Source organism: Peromyscus californicus, unplaced genomic scaffold (genome assembly GCF_007827085.1).
Source record: "Peromyscus californicus insignis strain IS unplaced genomic scaffold, ASM782708v3 Scaffold_7__1_contigs__length_154581171, whole genome shotgun sequence".
NCBI classification, from domain to species: domain Eukaryota; kingdom Metazoa; phylum Chordata; class Mammalia; order Rodentia; family Cricetidae; genus Peromyscus; species Peromyscus californicus.
In genome coordinates this window covers 50,474,675-50,499,500 of record NW_026294595.1, presented here as the reverse complement: position 1 = coordinate 50,499,500, position 24,826 = coordinate 50,474,675, and the positions used below count along the sequence as shown (strand labels likewise).

At 39.8% G+C, this 24,826-nt stretch overlaps 1 protein-coding gene across 2 annotated transcripts in view; it reads left to right on the top strand.

Annotated features, from left to right (window-relative positions):
• The window catches only part of Ola1 (Obg like ATPase 1), a 142,141-nt gene that overhangs the window by 7,788 nt on the left and 109,527 nt on the right, over nt 1-24,826 (top strand). For both annotated transcript variants that reach the window (XM_052723887.1, XM_052723888.1), the window contains exons 3-4: nt 9,075-9,218; nt 12,539-12,666. In XM_052723887.1, coding sequence (XP_052579847.1) covers nt 9,075-9,218; nt 12,539-12,666 — 272 coding nt within the window. The remainder of the gene's footprint in view (nt 1-9,074; nt 9,219-12,538; nt 12,667-24,826) is intronic.

Below are 24,826 nucleotides of genomic sequence, written 5' to 3'. Positions count from 1 at the left end.
AAGGCCACTGTTTACGCATTGTCCAGTTGTGGGTCTCTGTATTTCTTCCCATCCACTGCAGGAGGAAGCTTCGCTGATGATGAGCTAGACACTGATCTGAGTGCAGGTCAGGGGCGTGGCTACTGGGGATCCCAGGCAGAAAGGGTTTCTAGATGTAGGTGGCTGACACAGAGGGACAGGACTGGGCTGAGAAGGTCCACAGGGAGGAGGAAAGCTCGGTCAGCTGCAAGATACAGAGGAGTCGTCAGGGAAGGGTTCTTGTGTGGGAGGATAGGTCCCTGCAAGCTGTCTGCTCCATGGCTGGGGATGAGACCGGAGAGACTGATGGAGGGCAGGAAGGAGAGCCTTCACCTTAGTTTTTGAGACAAGGTCTTTCACTGAACCTGGAGCTCAGCTCACCTAGACTGGCTGGTCAGCTAACTCCATGGATCCACCTGTTAGCACATGGCCTGCACTGGCATCACAGATGGGGAAGCACTCCATTTCTACATGGGCTCAGGAGATATACACTCAGGTCCTCAGGCTTTGGTGGCAAGTACTTTACCGAGTGAACTTTTGACCCAGCCCCTCACCTGTTTTTCAGAGTAAAGAAATATCTAAAAACGTAAGGAGACATGACTTTCAGGCTCATTTTCTTTCTTGTTTGGGTCTTGTGTCCAGGGAGTCCTGTTTCTTTTTATTCAAGAATGACATTAAGAGACTGATATTCTGATCTCTAGGTGTGATCATTGTTCCTGGGTGTGTTACTGAATTTAGGCCCCTTTACCTAATAGTTGTGAAGTATGTGTAGCTACACTGACCTGTGTATATACATAATATTGGCATTCATTTGTCTTTTGTATTTTTCTGCTGGATAGATGCTTTTGACAGTTAAGCATCTAAATTCAGGAGTGTTTAGGGCTGAGGAGATAACTCAGTAGGTGAAGGCCCCTGAGCCTGACCTCCTGAGTTAAATTCCGGGTCCTACATGCACTCTTCTCTAATCTCCACATGTGTGCGGCGGCTAAGGTGCACCTCCACAGGCAGGCACACTGCGGAAGTGAGTGAAAAGTATAACTAAAGTTGGAAACGAAAGTTTGAGAGGACATTCTGCCATTGTCTGTGTCTTGGGTGTGTGGTATAAATGTTAATTCAGTGTGCTGTGGGAATTTGCATTAATATTCATATTTTTCCTTTACCTATTGGAATTTTACTATGATTTTAGGGAAAACACCTGTTCAGTTATATTTTGTTAATATACTAAAATACATAATTTCCAAAATGAAGTGTTTATGTCTTAAGTAGTGGGCTACACAATAAGTCTAGCCATTGTTTTCTAATTATGTTTTTATTTTGAGATACTGTCTTCTTTGTCGCCTAAGCTGGCTTCAAACTCACTGTGTAGCTCAGGGTAGTTTGTAAATACCAATTTTGCCTCAGACTCCTGAGTTCTAAGATTACAGGCATGCACCACTAGACAATGTTTCTTCAAGTCCCATTATTGCTGAAAGAGTCCTTTTGTGCAAACCAATCCTTTTGTTTAGTTTTATTTATTTTTTATTGTATGTGTATGTGTATGAGTGTATGTGTGTGCACCACAAGTGTACCTTCTGCTGATTATGCTCACAGAGGACAGAAGAGGACATTCCCCTGGAACTGGAGTTAAAATGGTTGTGAGCCAATATGTGGGTACTGGGAATTGAACCCAATTCCTCTGCAAGAGCAATAGGTGCTCTTAATTCCTGAGCCAACTCTCCAGCCCTTCAAACTCATTCTATTTCCTATAAGTTTGAGTCTTCTGCTTATCTTAAGTTTTAATAATAATCTCATGAGATTTAAATGTATATGTATGTATAAAATTTCATTTCACAAAAAGCCTGTCTTCTGTCTTAGGCCAAAACAAAATTCTTTGCCTCCACAAGGTATTAGTTGAATAGATTTAAATAGATCAAAAATGTCTTAAGTTGCCATTGAAGTCCATAGTAATAATCCTAGTTATTTTCTAGTTCTAGTTTCTTCTTATTCCTTATTTCATTTTGCTTTTTTTTTGGGGGGGGGGGTACCTACAGAGCTATTGGAAGATACAGGTCCTTTAGACTTCACTGAAGTCTGCAGCAATAATCTTCAGCTATCTCTGTTTCCTCCTTCCTTATTTCCTTTTTCATGCCTGTAGAATTACTGGGCCTTTCTAAAACTTGAAACCTATCTAAGGTGAGATGACCTATGAAAAATGGAGAATTGTCTTTTAAGTTTACTTTGAATATGTTACATTTTTTTTCTCCCTAAGAACTAAGGAGCATTTCTTCTGGTGTATGTTTTGGTATATGGCCTGAAGAATAAACTACTTTTTTGTGTGTGTGATGCTGAGGATTGAACTCTAAATTTCCTTGTGGTAGGCAAGTGTTCTGGCACTGAGCTATATCTCAGCCACTCTTAGCATCCTTAATATGTGGACAATGAGAATATATTTTTGAGGTTTATTTACTATGTATGGGTATTAAAATTATTTGATTTTTACAATGTTTTTTACCATTTTGATTTGTGCTCAGATTGATGGACCTTTGGTTAGTTTGCCTTTTCAAATTGGCTCTAAAATAGCTTTTCCCCCTTCTCTTATTTTCTTCTTTTTTAACCTTGGTCGTGTTGTATTACCAAGGTTGGTTTTGTAATCTTGGACTTAAAAGCTATCCTCCTGCCTCAGCTTTCTGAAATAGTGGGGATGGCAGGCACACAGCTCCAGAACTATTAATAGCTTCCTTCTGTTCTGTGAGAAAAATTGAGATTCCAGGTTATTTCTTTGTTATTTGTGTTTTCTTGTTTTTTTTTTGTTTTGTTTTGTTTTTTCGAGACAGGGTTTCTCTGTGTAGCTTTGCGCCTTTCCTGGAACTCACTTGGTAGTCCAGGCTGGCCTTGAACTCACAGAGATCCGCCTGGCTCTGCCTTTGTGTTTTCTTGTTTAATACAGGATCTTACTGTATAGCCCTGGCTGGCCTCACACTCAAGATCCTCCTGCCTCAGCCTTGAACATTCTAGGATTGCAGGCATGTGTCATTATACTCAACTCACTGTAGGCAGAGTTTTCCTGTCCTGCAGCCACTCTCAAATAATCACTCAAAGGTTCAATATTAATTACAAATGCTTGGCCAATAGCTCAGGCTTGTTACTAACTAGCTTTTACAACTTAACCCATTCCTATTAATCTGTGTGCTGCCTGGAGGCTCGTGGCTTTTACCTCTATCCTATTTTGTGTGTTCGACTCATTCTGACCTCTGACTCTGCCCTTCATCCCATCATTCTCAGTTTGGCTTTCCCACCTAACTTTATCCTGTTCAGCTATTAGCCAGTCAGCTTGTTTATTAAACCAATCACAGTGACAAATCTTCACAGTGTACAAAAGGATTTTCCACAGCATTTCCCCCTTTTTGTCTAATTCAAAAGGTAGGTTTTAACTTTAACATAGTAAAATTATATACAACAAAAACAGTTATCAAGTAAGAATCATAGTTATAATATCCAGTGTCTTTGCATTTGGCAAAACTCAGAAAATATTCCATTATCTATTTTATCTTTGTGATTCCAAAGTTTTGTATATAATTTACCTTTTATCACAACTAAGGAAAAACTATAACTATTTAGTCTTCAACTCCATCAAAGACCCCAGACGGGTGAAATGTTACCTAATGACAGGGACATCTTGCTGCCTGGACAGTCACCCAAAGTTCCTCTGTAATGTTGGGGCATCCAACTCTGGCCTAAAGGCCTAGCATATCTGACAGACTTTTCTGTGAAGCAGGGAATTTTGAAATACTGTCCTACCTTGTCTTGGCAAAGTTTAGCAGTCCCCTTTTTTGTGTCCTGCTGGTCTGGTTTGGACATTAACTGTCAGCAATTGAGGTAAGGACAGTTTCTTTGCCCACATGGCTAGCTTTTGCCATAAAGGAGACAAACTCCATACGGAGTTTCTTTGATGCCCATCATCTTCTCTGAAGTAGATTGATGCTGCCAGGAACAGACATGTCTCACTGTCATGAAAAGCCTTATGTTATTAAAACATCTTAAGTGCCATATTCTGTAGATCTCTGAAGTGTTTGAAGACCACCTGTCTATCTAAAATAGATCTCTGTTTGACCTTGAAAACATACATAACATTACTTCAAGTTTGATTGTAATAGGTGACTAACTTTTAACCTGCATTTCTTTATTATCCTAAATAGTCTGTAATGTAGCTAGAGTTTTCTCCAGTTCCCGCCAAGCCCTGGCAGTCCCACAGCCCACTTATAAAATAAACACACAGACTCTTATATTATTTATAAACTGTATGGCTGTGGCAGGCTTCTTGCTAACTGTTCTTATATCTTAAATCAACCCATTTCTATAAGTCTATAAGTTGCCACGTGGCTCGTAGCTTACCAGTATCTTAACATCTTCTCATGGCGGTGGCTGACAGCATCTCTCTGCCTCAGCCTTCCACTTGCCAGAATTCTCCTCTCTCCTTGTCCCGCCTATACTTCCTGCCTGGCTACTGGCCAATCAATGTTTTATTTATTAACCAATTCAGAGCAACACATTTAACATACAGAACATCCCACAGTACCGTAATAATAACTTTCAAGGACTAGAAATTTATATTACATTGTTAAGTGAGCTGTATAGGTACAATACCTTAAACAAGAGTAGAAATGTAGGTACAGTAGCTTCTAACAAAAATAACCTTAGATTTGTATCAGTTTACAAAAATATCTTAAACAAGAGTAGAAACATAGACAGTATAACAATAATAACCTTAAATTTTTATCAGTAAACCAAAAATCCATGCCAATGTAAAATATTTAAGATTAATAGTTGTTTTTTGGAGTAAAGTAGATTCAACAATCTACCTTTTTATCTCATCATTTCTTTATTATATCCCTCTTTTTTCTTTCAGAGAGAGATCTTTGAATCAAACTTATTTGGCTAGTTTTTTGTTTTGTTTTTTAACCATGACCAATAATAATTTGTAACCAACCGCCCTAAACAAAGACAAACATCCATAATCCATCTTTTGGGAATGTGGACATTGTTTTCTCTAGACTGCTTCCTGCTATCTGGGGGGCACAGCCATATTTGGGGGACCCTGAGAAAAATTTAGGATTATGATCAAGTCCTGACTGGAGAATTTTGTGCAACTGGATCATCTCAGCCAGCAGCCTTGAAGCTGTTCTGGATGCAGAATCCTGAGGAGACTGTGACAGAGGGATTTTGAGATACTAGATCACCTGGGCCATCTGTTTTCATTGGTCTGGTCTCTTTGCTCTGAAAGTACATAAACTTTTAAAGGTAACATACATATCTGTATTAATACAAGTATAGACTGTGTATTGTACACAAGTCAGCCAAAGATGATATTTTGTTTTATGTTTGAGCAGGTAAAATATACATCCGGTGTCTTGATTTTTCTTTAGCTTTTTTTTTAATGTTTGTTATCAGGATTTTAGGGGGTCTTTCTCAATCATCTGATTTTCTTTAACTTTGAATGAATCCACAGCCTTTTATTTTCTATGGAAATAAAAGCAGAACCTCCTTTCCAAAGTAACATATCTTTTGGCTTCCATTTTGAAGTCAAGACATTTTTAATACATATATATATGCACACATATGCACACATATGTACATATATGTATACACACACACACACACACATATATATGTTGGTTTAATCCAACAGCATTTATACTCAAATGTCTCTTAGCAGCTTTTTTGTCAGCATTCAAAAAATTCAAAGACAATACAATAACACACAGTATCCAGATTCTCTGTATATTTTCCATCTGTATGTGGCATTTTTCTTTTATATTACTTCACTCCCCTTTTAAGGATGCTATTTTATTATTTTAAAACTATATTTTTAAATCTGTGACTATGCCCTTTCTTTTTCCCTCCCAAGCTCATGTATATTTAAATACACTGTAAACTGTTTAGAGGGGTTTTTTTTTGTTTTTTTGTTTTTTGTTTTGGCTGAATCTGTTTTGACTGCATATTTCTATCCTTTTCTGACCACATGAGTCTCTAAACTGCTAACCAGCATGGCTAGGACTAAAGCTGTGGCTTTGGCATCTGGCTCTGCCCCCTCGTTGGTTTATGAGAGCTTAGCTTCATGGCAGAGGTATCTGCGGGAGACATGTTTACTGCCCTAGCTCTGGGAAGTTCTGGGGAGTTTTGGGGCCCACGCTGCCACCAGTAGAGCACCACCTGCTGCTCATGCACCCCATTTACGTGTTAGCAGGCTTCTTAAAGGAGCTGTGCCCACGTTTTGTGCTAGTGTTGTCGGAAGCCATCTCTTAAAGGAACTGCGTTTCCGCTTGCCGCTATCAGAGAGAGCCTGCTGAGAAAAGGAGTTACCGAGAAGCCATGCTTGACTCCGTGTTTTGTGTGTTTAGAATCCTTTTTAAGCTTCTTCAGGCTTTATGTGGATATGTGTGGCCCTGGACGTTGGGCGCCAGTTGTTGTCAGAGTTTTCCTGTCCCACAGCCTCTCTCAGATAATCGCTCAGAGGCTTAATATTAATTTCAAATGCTTGGTTAATAGCTCAACCTTGTTACTAACGAGGTGTGTCTTTGGAGGTCAGAGGACAACTTTGTGGAAGTTGTCCCACCTTTACAAGAGGTGCCAGAGATCAAACTCAGCTTGCCAGGTTTGTGTGGCAACTTTGTGTGTAGAGACTTGCGGAACCTCACTGGCTCAGGCTGTACATCCTTTTTGGGAAGTAAATGGATTATGCTTTTATAAATATATACACACCATTTTAAATTAAGTGTATGACATCTGTTTTTATAAGATTGAAACTAAGGGGCAGTTCTATAACGAAGTCAGTGATTTCCTCTCAATCCTTTTAGTCCTAGAGTTTTGACGTTGTTACTAGTACTGTGTCTCATGGGACTTGGGTCCTGGAACTCTGACCAAGGGTGACAAGGATATAGAGAGAGGACAGTAACACTAAGGAACAACAGACACACGGACAGGAAAAGCTGGGTCAGGTGGATTGTGCGCTCTGATGGAGCCTCAGCGTCGGGCGAGGAAGCTCGAAGAGGAAGTGCAGTGGCTGCTTCTCATACACAGTGGTCACTCTGTTACACTTGGACACCCCCACCCCCGGAAAGTTTTGCTATCCCGTGGAGCCTGGCCTCTATAGGAACCAGCTTTGTCAAATTCCCTGTAGGCCCAAGGCCTTGATCTTTATTTATCATGGCTGTGTATGTGTATCAACAATACACATTCATCCAGGGCTTCCTCTGCTCCCTGCAAACTGGGTTGTTATAGGTTGCTACTATAAACCCTACAGCAGTCACCATTAGTTTGTGGGTTGTTAGCTGAGCGTGAATCTAGCCCTGTTTTTCTAAAACCTGCCTTTATACCATATTTCTGAATATATTTAAAACATGGAGTTGTGTACTGGTGAATTTTGTAAGAGGCCTGATAATGCCCACCTTTACCCTCTGTAATGCAACCTATGTAGGCATTCGAAACCACTGATATGACCATTGGTGTTCCAACCAGCAGTGATTTATATGCATATTTTAGCATCATTTCTACTTAACTCTGAAATGTTTAGTCTCAACTGATGTCAGTACAGTATTTAAAGGCTGGTAGGTAGGGGCAGTTCAGTGTCTTGTTAAAGCACACTTCTCACTGGTAGCACTAAGGTAAGCCTTGATTATTACTTTTTGTTTATCACGTTTTTTATAGGGCTCTCAAAATTATGTACCAAAGGACTGGTTCCTTGGTTTAAAAGTTTAATCAGGCCGGGCGGTGGTGGCGCACGCCTTTAATCCCAGCACTCGGGAGGCAGAGCCAGGCGGATCTCTGTGAGTTCGAGGCCAGCCTGGTCTCCAAAGCGAGTTCCAGGAAAGGCGCAAAACTACACAGAGAAACCCTGTCTCGAAAAACCAAAAAAAAAAAAAGTTTAATCAGGTGTGCTGTGGTTAAGTATGATTTTTTTTCCCTGATGAATATAAGCTAATTAGAATATAAGCTAATTAGACCTCATCCGAAGACACAGGTTTACCTTAAAATTTGGGGGGAGGGGAAGGAAAATAGTCATTTTTAAATCCACCATAGTAACACAATTATTATATTCTTTGAATATTCTTTGTAACCAAATTTAGTGCATATACAAACATTTTTACATAATCACATCTAACCAGAGTTTGTAAGTTCTAGCCTCATAATTACCAGCTGATCCTTAGCTTTCTCAATTCTTTAGGTTAAAGCCAAAAAACACTATAAAACACTAATTCTCATTTTAGATTCCTTGTGCCCTTGATCTGGATCAAGGGAAAGTCATTGTAGTGAAGTCTCTGCAGTCTCTATTGTTGATGGGAGTTTGGACAGTAGTTCAAGCAAATCAGCAAGTCCTCAAATGTCTCATTTTGTTTCAGATTTTACTGTGCTTTTTGGCACATCTTACAAACATGACCGGTGTTACTGTGGTTTGGCTTCATCTTTTAAGTACTTATCACTTGATATGAATCAGATAATTGGAAAATTAGTGACTAGTTTATTCCATATGAATGCACTTTTTATCTTGGTTTAAATCATATAGTGAAAAAATTCACACTTTTTACTTTCAGAATTCATAGTTTGAGGCTTACCAGTAATCCTTGTGTAGTAAAAATTAGAAGTTAGTGTGAGCTCTGACCTCCCATTTCTTCACAAATAGCAGCCACTCCTCAGTTTGGGATGCTTTGAGAAGTTATGTTAGCTTTTAGTATGTCATGTTAGAGAAGATTATGTTAGATATGGGTGAAATGATATTGGCATTATGGGGTACATTATGAGAAGAATATGTTTTGTGACATTATATAAAACTTCGGTTGTCTTCTATAACAAAGGTTCTTTGGGAATATTCTTTTCAAATTCCAAATAGACTGAAATAGGGAATATAACCTGATTATAAAATTATAAATTATATATCAAATTTGATATTTTGCATTAGTAAAACTGTTTCTTCTCCTTTCCCAGATTTGTCCTTATAAATCTTGAGCTCTGAAATTAGCATCAGATGTGTTTTTCTTAGCAATTTAAGAGTTGACTGAAAGTCTTTCCTTACTTCACTTTAGGAAGTCCACCTTCTTCAATGTATTAACCAATAGTCAAGCTTCTGCAGAGAACTTCCCATTCTGCACTATTGACCCTAATGAGAGTAGAGTGCCTGTGCCGGATGAGAGGTTTGACTTCCTTTGCCAGTATCACAAGCCAGCCAGGTAAGAAATACCTTATGCTATGATTCATTTGCTCATAGATGGGGTAAATATGTGTGTTTGATATGTTCAGAATCAAGTTTCTTCCAAAATTAATGTAGCATTAATTTGCATGATTGTAAAAGCAATGTAGAATAGAAAAAGGAAGAAGGAAGGATTTTGTATGTTAATACAGTTATTTTTTTCTGAGATTGTGAAGTAGGAGAAATTAGCTTATATTATATGATCTCATCATGTATTATAAGGATAAACATGTATTATGCATAGGAAAAGGTATGTAGTGAAGGTCACAAATTTATTGATGATTCTGGGTAGTGGAATTTTTAGGTGATTTTTGGTTGTTTGTTTATTTATTAACACAAGGTTTAATGAGGTAGCCCAGACTGGCCTTGAACCCATAGTCTTCTTGCCTCAGCCTGAGATTACAGTGCTGGGATTACAGGCATACAACACTACAGCTTGTTAAGACGATTTTCTTACTGGGTAGTTTTCCCTTGGTATCCATGAATGGGGGATTGATTCTTAGATCCTAGTCATATCAAAAGTTGCTCACCTAAAATGCTATAATCATTCCCTTCATAGAGCCTTTGCCCCACCTCTTATATATTTCACATCAACTCTGTTACTTGCACAATTAAGTGTTATGTACTTTATTGTTTAGGGAATAATGACAAGGAAAAAATCTGCATGCTCATTGTAGGTATGGTTTCTTGTGAATATTTTTGATCTGTGATTGGTGGGATGTAAGGTTGTGTATAATACATAATACAGGTTGTTTTTTTTTTTGTCTTGTTTTTGAGACAGAGTCTCACTGTGCAGCCTTGACTGGCCTGGAACTCACTATGTAGATAGGCCAGGTTGGCCTCAAATTTACAGAGATCTGCCTGTTTCTGCCTCCTTGGTCCTGAGATTACAGGTGTGGGCCACCACACCGGTTCTAGTTGTACCTTAGTTCTGCTGTCACGTTTTCATACAGGTTGTATTTTTGACCTTATAAACTGCAGAAGACAGGCTCCCTTTCAATCTCTCTATTTTCATAAGAGCCTTTAATCGATGGTTTTAGTAAAGGAAAACAAGGAAATTTTTGAGGAATTCATTCCCTTACTACCTAAAATTTCAACAGATTTGAATATCAAAAGATTTATTATGTCTTTATATATTTGAAATTTTCAGCAGCATCCCATGACCGTACAGTGGCAGTTGGACCTTTACAAGGACTGCCTGTTGGCAGGAGCACAGCCTCAGCAACAGCCAGGGCCCAGACAGGAGGGGCTGCAAATTAGACAGTGACCTGATGGAGTCAAGAGAATGATTGTGGAGAGGGGTTCAGCAAAGGTGCAAATATATCGGGCGTCACAGGAGCATCAACTGATCATCACCGATCAGTGTTGGAGGAGAGAGGGACAGATACAGACAAGGAGAAAGCCAGTGGGAACTCTGCAGTGTTTAGATTAGATGGGCAGGATTAGAGAGAGCTGGAAGCCTATGATATACATTCAGAAATAAGTACAGGAAGTTATTAATGCTCTAGGGAAAACCCATATACTGTGCTTGTGTATACACATTGAAGGATAGACTTCTTAGTATAGTTATACCTGTTTTATCACAGGTGAAGTGACCAGTCACTCCTCACTATGTATCTACTTTCTGTCTCAATGTCCTACAATGTATTATCTTATTTTCTCCTTAATAAAGTTTCATTTTGTCTAGTTAAAGATTAAAATACATACTTAATGAAAAATGACTTTCTAGATTAAATACAAATTGAAATTATCATTTCTATTATCTACTTTTAGTACTACTATGTGCATATAAAGTATATTTACTATTTGTCTACTATTACTGAGAATTTAGTTTTCTTTTTAGCTTTTCGCTAACTTTTCATTCAGTATTACATTCATTCACAAAATAGTTTTATTCACTATTTTGAAGTGCTGATAAATACCAGGTTTCTGTTTCTAATCCTGGATTCTGCAGAATCCCAAGCATATCTAGTTGCTTGCTTGATTTTGGTACTTGGTATGTGCATGTGCCAACAGAACTTTTAGTAATATAACTCACTGGAGTTTTAATTTCAGAGATAGGGCAATAGTTTCCTCCCTCATTTTCCTAGGTAAGGAAGTCTTAATGTGGGCCGTGGAGATGGCTCAGTGGATAAAATGCTTGCCATACACTCACAAACACCCAAGTTCATTCTCCAGAACCTACATTAAAACAAAACAAAACCTGGGCATGATGAGGATGCACTTGTAATCCCAGCAGTGAGGTGGCAGAGACAGATGGATTTCTGGGTTTTGTTGGTCGATAGCCAGCCTAGTTGGCAAACTCCAGAAATATGAGGAACTGTTTCAAAAAGCGAGGTTGATGATAGCTGAGGAACGATGCCTGAGGTTGACCTCTGGTTCTATGGGTACATGCCCGTGTGAATACTCAAACACACACACACACACACACACACACACACACACACACACTGCATGCTCATACTCACGTGTGCACAGAAGGGGAGCTGGAGATGGCTCAGTGAGTAAACGGCTTGTCATGCCAGTGTGAGGACTGCATTTCATCTCCATCACTCAGGCACATGCAGTGCACTAAAGGTGGAGGTGGGATGTCTGGAGGGAGCTGGCTAGCCAGGCTGGCCATGTCTATGAATTCTGTGAATTGAGCAGTTTGTTGTTTTGAGTAAACAGATGGTGTTTGAGGAAGAGTAAATGTAGATGGTGTCTCAATGAGTAAAGTAGCTGGTGATTAAGGAAGGCTCCCAATATTGACTTTGGGCCACTACGTGCTCTTGAAGACACACCTGTGAATGCTCTCTCTCTCTCTCTCTCTCTCTCTCTCTCTCTCTCTCTCTCTCTCTCTCTCTCTCACACACACACACACACACACACACACACACACACACACACACACTTCATTCACCTCTGAACACTCATCCACACATGCACACACAATAGAGGGCCATCGAGATGGCTCAGCAGGTGAAGGAGGCCTCCATCAAGATTGATGACCTGAGTTTGATCCTTAGGACCCACATGGCAGAAGGAAAGGACTGACTCCTGCAATTTGTCCTCTGACCTCCACAAGTGAGCTGTGGCACATGTGCACAGACGCGCACACGCATGCACGAAGTAATAATGTAATAAAAACTAAAAGAAAAAAGTCACAATATATAGACCGTTTATTTTGAGGGCTATTTATCCATTATTATGTACTTTCCAAACTTTGTTCCAAGAAGCAAGTAATAAATTTATGTGAAATGTTTGGAGAATTCAGTTGGTTGATAAGCAGGTTCTTTATAATTATCTTTTGTATTTCAGCAAGATTCCTGCTTTCCTAAATGTAGTGGATATTGCTGGCCTTGTGAAAGGAGCTCACAATGGACAGGGCTTGGGGAATGCCTTTTTATCTCATATTAGTGCCTGTGATGGGATTTTTCATCTAACACGTAAGTACTGTTGTTTGTTACTAATGAAGACTAATGTTTGTGTGTGTGTCTCCATATTGCCCAAATAGAAATGAGTGGTTTATAGATGAAAGTGGTTTGCTTTGTAAGATGAATCATGAATTAGTCTATTGATTTCTAACCTTAATGTTCCTATCGTTTCCCCATGAGATCACGGCATTGCAAGTGTATTCCATGATATTAAAGTCCATTTGAATGTTATCCCTTGTTTTGGATTAGAGACCTGAGGTGTGTTTCTGTGTGAATTGATTTGGTGATTATAAAGGCATTTTTTTTTTCCTAATCTATTTGAGTTGTGCTGGGTTGAGCCCAGAACTGCATGAGTGCTAGGTGAGAGTTCTGCACAAGGCTTTGCCTCTCTTTATGCTGTGGGACTCCTCTGCACTTCTGCTTTTCCTCAGCTGAGAAGGCAGAATTGGGAGAAGGGGTTTCTGTTTCAGAGAAGGGAAAGGTACCCAGGGCGTCTGTTGCAGATACAGGGAGAAAGAAGGAAATCTAAATCGTCTCAGCTGGTGCTTATGGAAAGCCAGAATGCAAAGAACAGTAAGAACCTTGGGCTCTTTTGAACCCAAAGGGATGGGGAGATGGTTCAGCCTTATAAGCAAAAGGACATGAGAAAGACCAAGATTGGAGGATCATCATTTGACAGGACTCAGGGAGGAAAAGTAGTGAAACTTGAGGAATCTGACCCAAAAACAGTACAACATATAGGCGATTGCTCTGCCTAATTCTAATATTAGCACCAAACATAGAAGGCCCCCACAGTCATTGTGTGCCTAAGAACATGGATGCTAGGAAGTCATTAAACTTAGGCACGGGCTGATGACTGTTTTAACCCTGGCTCAGTGACTGCACTTTAATCTACTGCTATTTCAGCCAGCAATTGCAACTCCACACTTACCGGCCTGCTTCTCTAGCAGCAGAGTGGCTGCCCAGGCCACAGCCTGGCAGGAATTCTGTTCCCACAGTCACAGGCTCTGTTGCTGCCGCTAAAGGTAGCTTTAACTAAATCTTTATCGTTCTATTTATGAATAAGACTCGAGATTCAAAGGCTGGGGTGAAAACCTGCTCGCTCAGAGAGGCTGAGTAGCAACCAGCTGACCTTCTCTCCTTGCTGGTGTCTCCCATAGACCCATGCTTCTGCTTTGCCAAACCAGAAAAATCTGTGCTACTCCCAAACCCACCCTACTACTTCCTGTGTCTCTCTATCTCTCCCAGATGCACTCTGATGCCCTATGATAACTTTCTGTCAACTAGTTGCTAATGCAGCCTCCTGACCCAGGGTTAATTTTATTTAAATAACCCAAATGCAAATTCAGGATTCACAGTGTGATCAAATATCCTCCAGCAGATGACTGATCTTGGAGGACTGAAAAATACATTGTCCAAATTGTTAGGTTATACATAGCATTTCACTTTAATAGTGGCACAGGTTCTTGCGAGGGATACTCTCTGAAGCTCAGATGTTGAAGACAGTTTCCTACAAACCCGAATAACCCTCAGTACTCCATTTCCATTCAGTGCCTATGCCAGCTCCATGGAACAAACACCTGGGAGATTTGGGCTAAAATACAGTGTTTCATGTGTCTTTAAGTCCTGTCTAGGTATACTGTTTTGTTTCATGTCACTTGTGTTACTGAGTAAAATGCATGCTCTTTATGCTGGAGAGATGGCTCGGAGGTTAAGAGTGCCTTTCTTCTTCCAGAGGACCTGAGTTTGGTTCACAGCCCTCTTATCAGGTGGCTAAGGACTTCCTGTTATCCAGCTCCAGAGAATCTGGAGCCTCCCTCTGGCCTTCAAAGGCACCTTCACACATGTGGCATACATACATATACACATGCACACATTAAAAAAAAAGTTTAAGCCAGGTGGAGGTGGTGCACACCTTTAATCCCAGCACTTGGGAGACAGAGGCAGGCGGATCTCTGTGAGTTCAAGGCCAGCCTGGTCTACAGAACGAGTTCCAGGACAGCCAGAGCTGTTATACAGAGAAACCCTGTATTGAAAAACTAAAAAAAAAAAAACAAAAAACAAAACCTTAAAACAATTCACAGCACCACATGAGATTTGATGATTCTGTCAGGTAGACAGTCAGTAAAAGAATTTTATGGGGTCTGGAGAGACGCTCAGCAGTTAAGAGTGGGACCGATCTCCAGAGGACTCTGATTTGATTCCCAAACTCTATGTCAGGTTGCTTACAACCACCTGCAACTCTAGTTCTAGGTGATCTGACACCTCTGGCCTCCAGTGGCTCCTTTGTACATGTAAACCCCCCCGCCACACACACACACAGGTACACATATGTACACATCATTAAAAATGAAGTAAACCTTAAAGCAAAACCTCTTATTAGGGATAGGAATATGGCTTGGTTGTAGAGAATTTGCTTACCAGGTATGAAAACTGTTTTCTCCCCCGCAGTGTCCTACCTCAAAAGAAAGTTTCTGGTGTTTATCAAAAACACTAGAAATTCATATTCCAAAGACTTATTTGGTAGATTAGACTGCTTTTGAAAATAAAGTAAGTATCTCTTATGCTTAGTATGTATTACTTTTGTGGAAGATTTTATTGTTGGGAACATCTGTTTGTACCAGTTCGTTTATTTTTAAGTCTTTTGAAGCTAATTATTCAAAATACTCCTTCAGGTTAGTTATTTGCATGAGCTGAGACAGCTTTTTAAAATAAAAAAATGGTAGCCAGCCTGGGCTACCAAGTGAGTTCCAGGAAAGGCGCAAAGCTACACAGAGAAACCCTGTCTCGAAAAAAGAAAAAAAAAAAAAATAAAATAAAATAAAAAAATGGGGGCTGGAGAGTTGGCTCAGTGGTTAAGAGCACTGGCTGCTCTTCCTGAGGTCCTGAGTTCAATTCTTAGCAACCACATGGTGGTTCACAACCATCTATAGTGGGATCTGATGCCCTCTTTGGCACAAAGTCATACATGTACATAGAGCACTCATACACATTAAAAAAATAAATTAATTAATTAAAAAAATAAAATAAAATAAAAAATGAAGGCCAAAGCCTTTATTCACATTGAACCAACACTACAAATGATGTTCAGAGTAGTTTTTGAAATGGTTCCATAGATGTGACTGTTTAGGGGCTCACTGAGACCTGCTCAGGACCAAGAAAACTCATTTAAATGATACCATGAAAAGACAGGAAAAATTTGATCAAGTTAATTTAATACATTTTTGTTTTGTTTTGTTTTTCGAGACAGGGTTTCTCTGTGTGGCCCTGGATGTCCTAGAACTCACTCTGTAGACCAGGCTGGCTTTGAATTCACAGAAATCTGCCTGCCTCTGCCTCCAAGAACTGGAATTAAAGGTGTGTGCCACCACCTCCTGGTGTAATTTTTTTTTTTTAATTTGAGGATAAAATAGTTAAAATGATTATAGTGTGGTGTTTGTGTGTGTATGTAGCGTGCATGAGTGTAAATGTGTGTGTGCATATGTGTGTGCATGAGTGTTTGTGTGATTATGGGGACCAAATCCTAGGCCTCTATGTGCTAGTACTACCACTGAGCCGTAACTCGATACCCTCAACCTAAGTATGTGCTTTAGAATCAAACTGAGTGTTACTACTGACTCCCACTGATAGTTATAAAACCGTGAAAAAATAATCTGCATTTCTGAACCATAATTTTCCTTGTAAAATGAGAACGGCAGTGCTGTACTACCTACATAACTATTTTGTAGTTGAAATATGAAATATCTTATGTTAGCACATATAAACTGTTACTTATAATGCTGCTTTTTTGTGAATATAGGTTTTGTTTTAGTTTATATATTTTTTGAGATATAGTCTTACTATGTAGCTCTGACTTGCCTGGACCTTGCTATGTCGACCATGCTGACATTGAACTCACAGTTATCTGCCTACCTCTGTCTCTTGAATGCTGGGATTAAAGGCATACGTCACTATATCCTTGTGTGAATGTAGATTTTAAATGTCAATGTGTTTTCTCTTTTTAAATATTAAAGATTGTGCTAACATGCATAACATTGGCTGTTTTAATCATGGTTATCTGTAAAGTTCAGTATATTAAGTGCATTCCCATTGTTGAACAGCCAGTATCACCATCCATTTTTAGAGACTTTAGAAAGTCTTATTATGCTTTCTTTCAGATTTTTTAAAAAATGCATGTTTTGCTCATATTGTATGTCTGTGCACTTTGTGCATGCCTGGTTCCCATGGAGGTCAGAAGAGGGCATTGGATCCCCTGGAACTCATTGTACATGGTTATAAGCTGCGATGTCTGTGCAGGGACTCAAACCTGTGTTCTCTGCAAGAGCAACAACTGCTTTTAATTGCTAAGCATCTCTTCAGCCCCAAAGATTTGGTTTTTTAATGTGTATAGGTGTTTGGCCTTCGTATATGTATGTGCACCATGTGTTGGCCACAAAGGTCAGAAGAGGGTGGAGACCCCTAGAACTGGAGTGCAGATGCTTTTGAGCCTCCATGTGAGTGCTGGGAATCAACCTCATCCTCTGCAAGAGCAGTAAGTGCTCTTAGCCAATGAACCATCTCTCCAGCCCCTTTAAGAGACTTCTCAATCTTCTCAGACTGAAACTGTGCACACTCCACAGTGCTCCTTACTCCCTCCTCCCACCAGCTCCTGACACCCACCATTCCTCTGTCTCTGACTCTGACTACACTTAAGTATCTCAAATCAGTGGGTCGTACGGTATTTGCTCTCTTTGAGACTGGCTTATTCCATGCTTCATTATTATTTAACTGCTACATCATTGTTCATGGGTTACTGAATAGCTTCCTATTAGGTATAACTTTAAAATTTGCAGATGTTGTTGCTAATGAATATTCTTTTGTTTCTTTTCCTTTTTTTTTTTGTTTTTGTTTTGGTTTTGGTTTTTTTGAGACAGAGTTTCTCTGTGTAACCCTGGCTGTCCTGGAACTCTCTCTGTAGACCAGGCTGGTCGAACTTAGAGATCTTCCTCTGCCTCCCTAGAGCTGGGATTAAAGGTGTGTGTCACCACTGTCTGGCTGCCAATGATTATTCTTACCACAGCTGGCTTTGTACATCTCTGCTATTTCTCTAAGAGATAGATTTAGCAGAAGGATTAGTAAATGAGGGATGTGTAATACACATTTAATGTTCTTTTAGATATGTCCAGGTTTCTTTTCCATTCCCAGGAGAGTTTTAATTTTCTAATAATGAATAAAAGAGGTTTAAAATATGGAATAGGAGGATATACATTGATAAATATTATTCTTGTTTACTTTATGATTTTTCTGTTTAACTTTTATACCTACTGGTACTTACTAGTTTCCTGGCATTTTCTTTTTCTTCTGTTAAACAATTTCTTTTAATGATTTTTTTTTTATTCTTATTTTATGTACATTGGTGTTTTGCTTACATGTATATCTGTATGAGGATGTCAGATCCCCTAGAACTGGAGTTACAGACAGTTGTGAGCTGCCATATGGGTGCTGGGAATTGAACCCAGGTCCTCTGGAAAAGCAGCCAATGCTCTTAACCATCCCTTCAGCCCCCTGACATTTTTTTTTTTTAAAGGCAGACTGCTATGCAGCCCCAGAATGGCTTTGAACTTACTTGATAGCCAAAGATGACTCTGAACTCCTGATTCTTCTTTTTCTACCTGCTGAACGCTTGAGTTGCAGATCCGTACCACTGCTCCTGTTGTATGTTGTGCTAGGGATCGAATGCAGGATCTCATGCATGCTAGACAAGCACTCTACCACTTGAGCTGTCTGCAGCGTCTCCTGCTTCCTAGTAGAGCATTTATTGGGAAACTTTGTCTGTCTGCCTGCCTGCCTGCCCTCCCCTCCTTCTCTCCCTCCCTTCCTCCTTCCCTTCCTTTCTTTCTTTTTTTTTTTTTTTTGAGACAGGGTTTCTTTGTGTTGCCCTGGCTGGCCTTGAACTCACAAGAGTTCCACCTCCCTCTGCCTCCCAAGTGCTGGGATTAACTCCACCACCGCCATCAGGAAACTTTTTCTTTAATGGCCATTTAGTAAATATATTGTTCTTCATTGTATATTCTTGTGGTGGTATTGTGTTCCTCAAAATATTGTGCACCCTAATAAACTTATCTGGGGTCAGAGAACAGAACAGCCACAATATTAAACATAGAGGATAGGCAGTGGTATCACACGCCTTTAATCCCAGCACTTGGTAGGCAGAGCTAGGTAGATCTTTCTCTGTCTTTTTCTTGTAAGGGTATTGAAAAGAAACAGTCTTTTAAATCAATAACTATGAGAGGCCATCCTTTTGGTAACAGAGTAGGCAAAGGAATTCCAGATTGTAGAGAGCCCATTGGCTGAATTACTTTGTTAATTGCTCTAAGGTCTATTACCATTCTCCATTTACCAGATTTCTTTTTAATAACAAATACAGGAGAATTCCAAGGGCTGGTTGATTCTTCCATATGCTGAGCATTTAACTGTTCTTCTACCAGCTCTTCTAAAGCCTGGAGTTTCTCTGTTGTTAAAAGCCATTGCTGAACCCATACAGGCTTGTCTGTTAACCATTTTAAAGGTAGAGCTGTTGGTGTCTTTTGAAGATCATCAGTTGTTGTGCCCTGTTCTTGTATAATATGCATGGCTGGTGACCACTCATTAGAATAATGCCTTCTAATATTTCTCTCAGAAACATGTGCTAGTTTATGATTTGTTTCTGAGGTTGGAGGGATGTTAATCTGAGTATTCCATTGTTGCAACAGGTTCATAGCTATGTTAGCCACATATAGTTTTAATTTTCCTCTCTGTCCTTCTGGACCTATACATTTGAGCCATCTTGCACTCTGTTTCACTCGAGATAATGTCCCATTTCCTAACATTTGAACGTTTACCTCCTGAAGAGGCCAAGTTGGATGCCAAAATTCTGGTGCAATTATGGTAACATCCGCACCTGTGTCTACCAGACCAGACAACAAAACACCATTTATTTTTATTGTTAATTTTGGTCTTTGTTCATTAATAGAAGTTTGCCAAAAAATTTTCTTTATGTTTTTTCCTGAATTTTCTATTCTCTCTTTCATCATCCCGACCAGCATGATCTATTCCAATAGGCATTTGGTTATTTAATTGTTCTGAGTAGGGGTTTCCTCTACAACTGCAGGAAAGGTTTGAACTGGATTTGCTATGGGGGCCTGCCTGAGGCCCCTCTGGGAGTTTCCTGAAGCCTGAGGCAAAGGATTACGTTGCTTGTCCCTTGTTGATCTACATTCGTTGGTCCAGTGTTTTCCCTTACCACACCTTCTGCATACTCCAGAAGGAAGGGGCATTCTGTTACCAGTGTTCCTTGAAGAAACATTGTTTCTAGCAATGACCTGTTTACAGTCCCTTTTCAAATGTCCTTGCTTTCCACATCCAAAACATCTAACATTCCTCAAACCTTTTGAAATTGCTTCTCCTACCCACATATCATCATGGTCATGAGCCTCAACATTAACCGTGTCTCTAATTCAATCCTCCAAAGGTGCAGATCTTGCCTTTAATGGTCTGATTATTCTCTTGCACGCTGCATTCTCAAAAGCCAAAGATTCCATTATTATCTGACTGGCTTCTGAATTCAGGACCATTCTCTCTACTGCTGAAGTCAATCTTTGTAAGAAAATCTATGAAAGATTCTTTTGGTCTCTGTATAACCTTTGTAAATGACTCAGTTTTCTTTCGTGGTTCCTCAACTCTGTCCCATGCATTCAAGGCTGCCATTCGACATAGAATTAAGGTTTGGATATCATATGAATATTGTGTTTGTACTGAAGCATATTGGCCTTCTCCAATAAGCTGATCCTGGCAGACTTGTGTTCCTTTATCCCTCCATTGTTTTTCTATGTTTTTAGCCTCCTCTTTAAACCACATTTGCCACTGAAGCTTTTGTCCGGGTTCTAAAACAGCATGTGTCAGCTCCCACCAGTCCTGTGTTATAATCCTATTACAAGTTGACCAGGTGTTTAACATTTGCTTTACATATGGGGAATGCATGCCATAAGATACTATTGCCTCCTTAAACCTTCGTAAATCTAACATTTCAGTTGGAATCCAAATATTTTGTCCATTCTCTTCACCAGGTAGCTGCTGTACGGTTACCAGATAAATTAAGGGTGACTGTGTGAAAACAGGCTTTCTTTCTGTAACCTTATGATCCAATTTTGAAACAACTTCACTGTTAATTTCTTCTGTCTGAATTTGAATTTCTCTATAATTCATTTTTACAGGTTTAACAGTTATCCTGTTATCCTGGCACTTAAATTGACTATCTTTTTAAATAGTAAAATGAGGATAAGAAAAGTAATAAAGTGCATAATTCGATCAATATTAATCTTCTCATATAGTTGTTCCATTGTCAGACTGCCTAAAGTTTCAAACAAAGCCCAATTTTCTTCCAATGTACACATAAAACCCATTTTTTTTAAATGTGGAAAAAAGTTTCTCTTTTAAATGGTTTCCTTTAAAATATCTGATATATTAATTGACTTACCAAGTCTGCGTAGAACAGTAGAAATCCGGGGGAATTTCAAAACAGCCACCCTGTGTCTGAGGTGTGAATCCAGAGAGAGAGAGAGAGAGAGAGAGAGAGAGAGAGAGAGAGAGAGAGAGAGAGAGAGCACGAGCACAAGAAAGTGTAGCCACAAGTTCTGGCTAAAAGCTTAAATCCAGCCACGTTTTCCCGTTTGAGCCAAGTCAAGCCTGTGTGTACTTGAGAATGTGTGGTTTTTTTTGTTTGTTTGTTTTGTTTTTTTTTCGAGACAGGGTTTCTCTGTGTAGCTTAGCGCCTTTTCCTGGAACTCACTTGGTAGCCCAGGCTGGCCTCGAACTCACAGAGATCCGCCTGGCTCTGCCTCCCGAGTGCTGGGATTAAAGGCGTGCGCCACCACCGCCCGGCTGAGAATGTGTGTTTATAATGCTTGGAGGATACAAATGTCATGTTGGCTCTAGATCACAACCCACAAACTTTTAGTTTGCTGATATCTGCTCTAGAGTCTCTTCATGCAATGTAGGTTCTCAACCTCCGAGCCATCTCTCCAGCTCCCCTTGTGCACAATCTTTATTTTAATGTAGTCCCATCTGTTGATAGTTGGGGCTGGCTCCTGTGTTACATGTCCTGTTCGGGAAATTCTTGCCTACCCCAGCATCTTGAAGAGAATTCCCTATGGATTTCTTTGAGAAGTTTCAGCATTTCAGGTTTTAAATGAAGGGTTTTGATTCATTTTGAATTGATTGTTGTACGAGGTGAAAGATATGAACCTAATAACTCCATCCTTCTGCAGGTAGAAATCAAGCTTTGCTAGCACTATTGAAAAGGCTGTCTTTATCCAGTGTCTGTTTTTGTCTTCTTTGTCAAAGTTAAGCAGGCATAACTTTCTTGTTGTTTTATTTCTGGGGCCTCCATTCTGTTCCATTGGCCTACCCATCTTTTTTTTTTTTTTTGGTTTTTTTGTTTGTTTGTTTTTTTGTTTTTTTGTTTTTTTCGAGACAGGGTTTCTCTGTGTAGCTTTGCGCCTTTCCTGGAACTCGCTTTGTAGACCAGGCTGGCCTCGAACTCACAGAGATCCGCCTGCCTCTGCCTCCCGAGTGCTGGGATTAAAGGCATGCGCCACCACCGCCCGGCCTACTCATCTATTTTATACCAGTATCAGGCTGTCTTTATTACTGTAGCTCTATAGTATGGAGACCAGGTATTATAATGGCTTTAGCGGTGTTCTTATCTTTGGCTGTTCAGTCTTTTATGGTTCCATATGAATTCTTGAATTGTTTTTTTCTAAATCTATGAAAAATGACATCAGAGTTTTGATAGGTAGATTAGTTTTGGTAGTATAGCCATTTTTTTTTTTTGCAATAGCAATTCTGTTAATTGAAGAACATGAGACATTTTTCCATCTTTGATTTTCTTTTTCAATGTCTTGCACCACATCTCTGAAGCTCATTGGCTTTCTGATTTATCTAGAGGAGTCAGTGACCTTGAGGTTCCCTGAGAGACTCTTGCTCAGAAAGTAAAAAGTGGAGAGTGGTTGAGTAAAACCACCAGTGTAACCTCTGTCCTTCACATGTGCAGATGTGTGACCCCGCATACACACCTGCACACACCTACACCAACAAGCTACCTACACACACACACACACACACACACACACACACACACACACACACACACATCCGTAAGAAGTCAAGGATGAGGGAAGCAGCACAGGACATCGCCTTCTGATCTCTGCATGTCATGAAACTGATGAGTGGATCCAAATATACATGTGCGTGCACAAACACACACACCAAAAAAGGAAAAGAGAAAGTGTCAAGTCAGTCAATGCCACATCAAATTGATGATGTGGAATATCAAAATGAGAAGTTACAGAAATAAACTGGATTAAGTTTTGTGAATATCAAGATTAAAGAATGCACTTACATTTTAAAGTAATAGATACATTACAGTTTTTATTCAGGAAAGTACATAGCCTCATGGGCATGTAAAGGAATGTAAAGTAGCTTGATGGGGGAAGACAGGAAGCAGGATTAACAGTTAGCACTTCAACAGTCCAGCCTGGAGGCCTCAAGATGGGGGAGGGAGAGGGGCCCCATAACTCAGACAGACTTGAGTGAAAAGTTGATAAGATAGTCCCTGATTTTGCCACAGATTTTGAGTACTGCTTATTTATCAGTGTCCTGAAACATTACTCATTTTCCAAAGTCCTGAAAAGACTGTTTGGAGATGGGAGATTGAAAACCATGACTAGCAAAGGCATTTGCTTTGTAGTGTGTTGTAGCTAATTTGAGAGGTCTACATTTTACAGGTTTGAAAACCAGCAAAGAAAACTCATGCTCTTCTTGTGGGAAAAGGAGGATGGTTGGGTGGGATAGAAATGTAGGTATTATATCCAGTGGACTCTTTCCAGTTTAATATTTATGCCTCAGACAATTGGTTTGATCAGCTGTTACCTTGTAACTTTGTTGACTTCTGTGTGGCTGGGGAGGCCAGTGAGCTCAGTTGGTGTTTGATTGCTTTTGCACACCCTCTCAGCAGTAAGTGCTCCCCACTCTCCCTCAGTGGTACCCATATCTCAGAGGTCTGGAGTTAACAGTATGACGCTGGATGTCCTTTGCAAATGTAATGTATGCCAGTTTCGGGGCATAGAAATTCATTACTTTTACTCTCAGAATAATTATAATACTAAGCTCAAGACCTCTTTTTAGCCAGTAATTTACTCTCTTTTTAATTTTATTTCCAGTGCTTATTTCATAAAGTAAGCATCATTTAGTAAATACAGCATTTTAGATTTTAGAATTACTGCTAGTTGTACCGTAGGATTTTATTTTATTCATTTATTTATTTTAGACAGAATCTTTCTATTATGTAGTCCTGGCTGTCCTGGAACTTGCTATGTAGACCAGGCTGGCCTCGAACTCACAGAGATCCACCTGCCTCTACTTCCCAAGCGCTGAGATTAAAGGTGTGTGTCACCACGCCCGCCTGTACCTTGGTATTTTGATGCCATTTTTTTGTTTCTGAATATGCAGTCTTAATCCTTATAAAACACTTCCCTCTTCCCTTTACAAGTAGGACTGTAAGTAAGCATTTGCTCAGTACCCTTCTCCCTTGGCCTGTTTCCCTCTTAAGCTGGTCAGCCCAGTTCTTATGGACACATCTAAGATCAGTTCATGGAACGATGGTTTCTGTGCAGATGGTTAGAATGTTTGGCAAGGAAAGCTAAAGGCCCTTATCCTTTCTCCTGTATTATTAATGGCAGATGTGTCTTCTTCCTATTTTATTTTACCAGCCCCTCTTATCTGTTTGATTTCATCTGTTACAGTTGTTTAGTTAGAGCTTCAACAACAGGGCTCCAGAGAGCTCCTTTGGTTTTGTTGTGGCCGCTTGGCTAGAAAGAGCTGAAGGTGGGCCTGCAGTGTTTAGTTGCCTTTTTAGCTGATTTGGAGTTAGAGCCCTCGAGGCACTGCTGCTTTATTGAACTGCTAAATGAGAAGGTAAACATGGCTTCATTCAACTGCCCCACCCCCTTAGGTTAAGTTAGGTGTTTATATGTTAGTAAATCACCTTTAATTACCAGGAACATAAATTTCTGTTTTCAAGAGCCCACCTTCCCCTCCATAAGCTTGTCATTTAGAAGTTTTAAATGAGTCACACATTTTTGCCTAGACACAAATT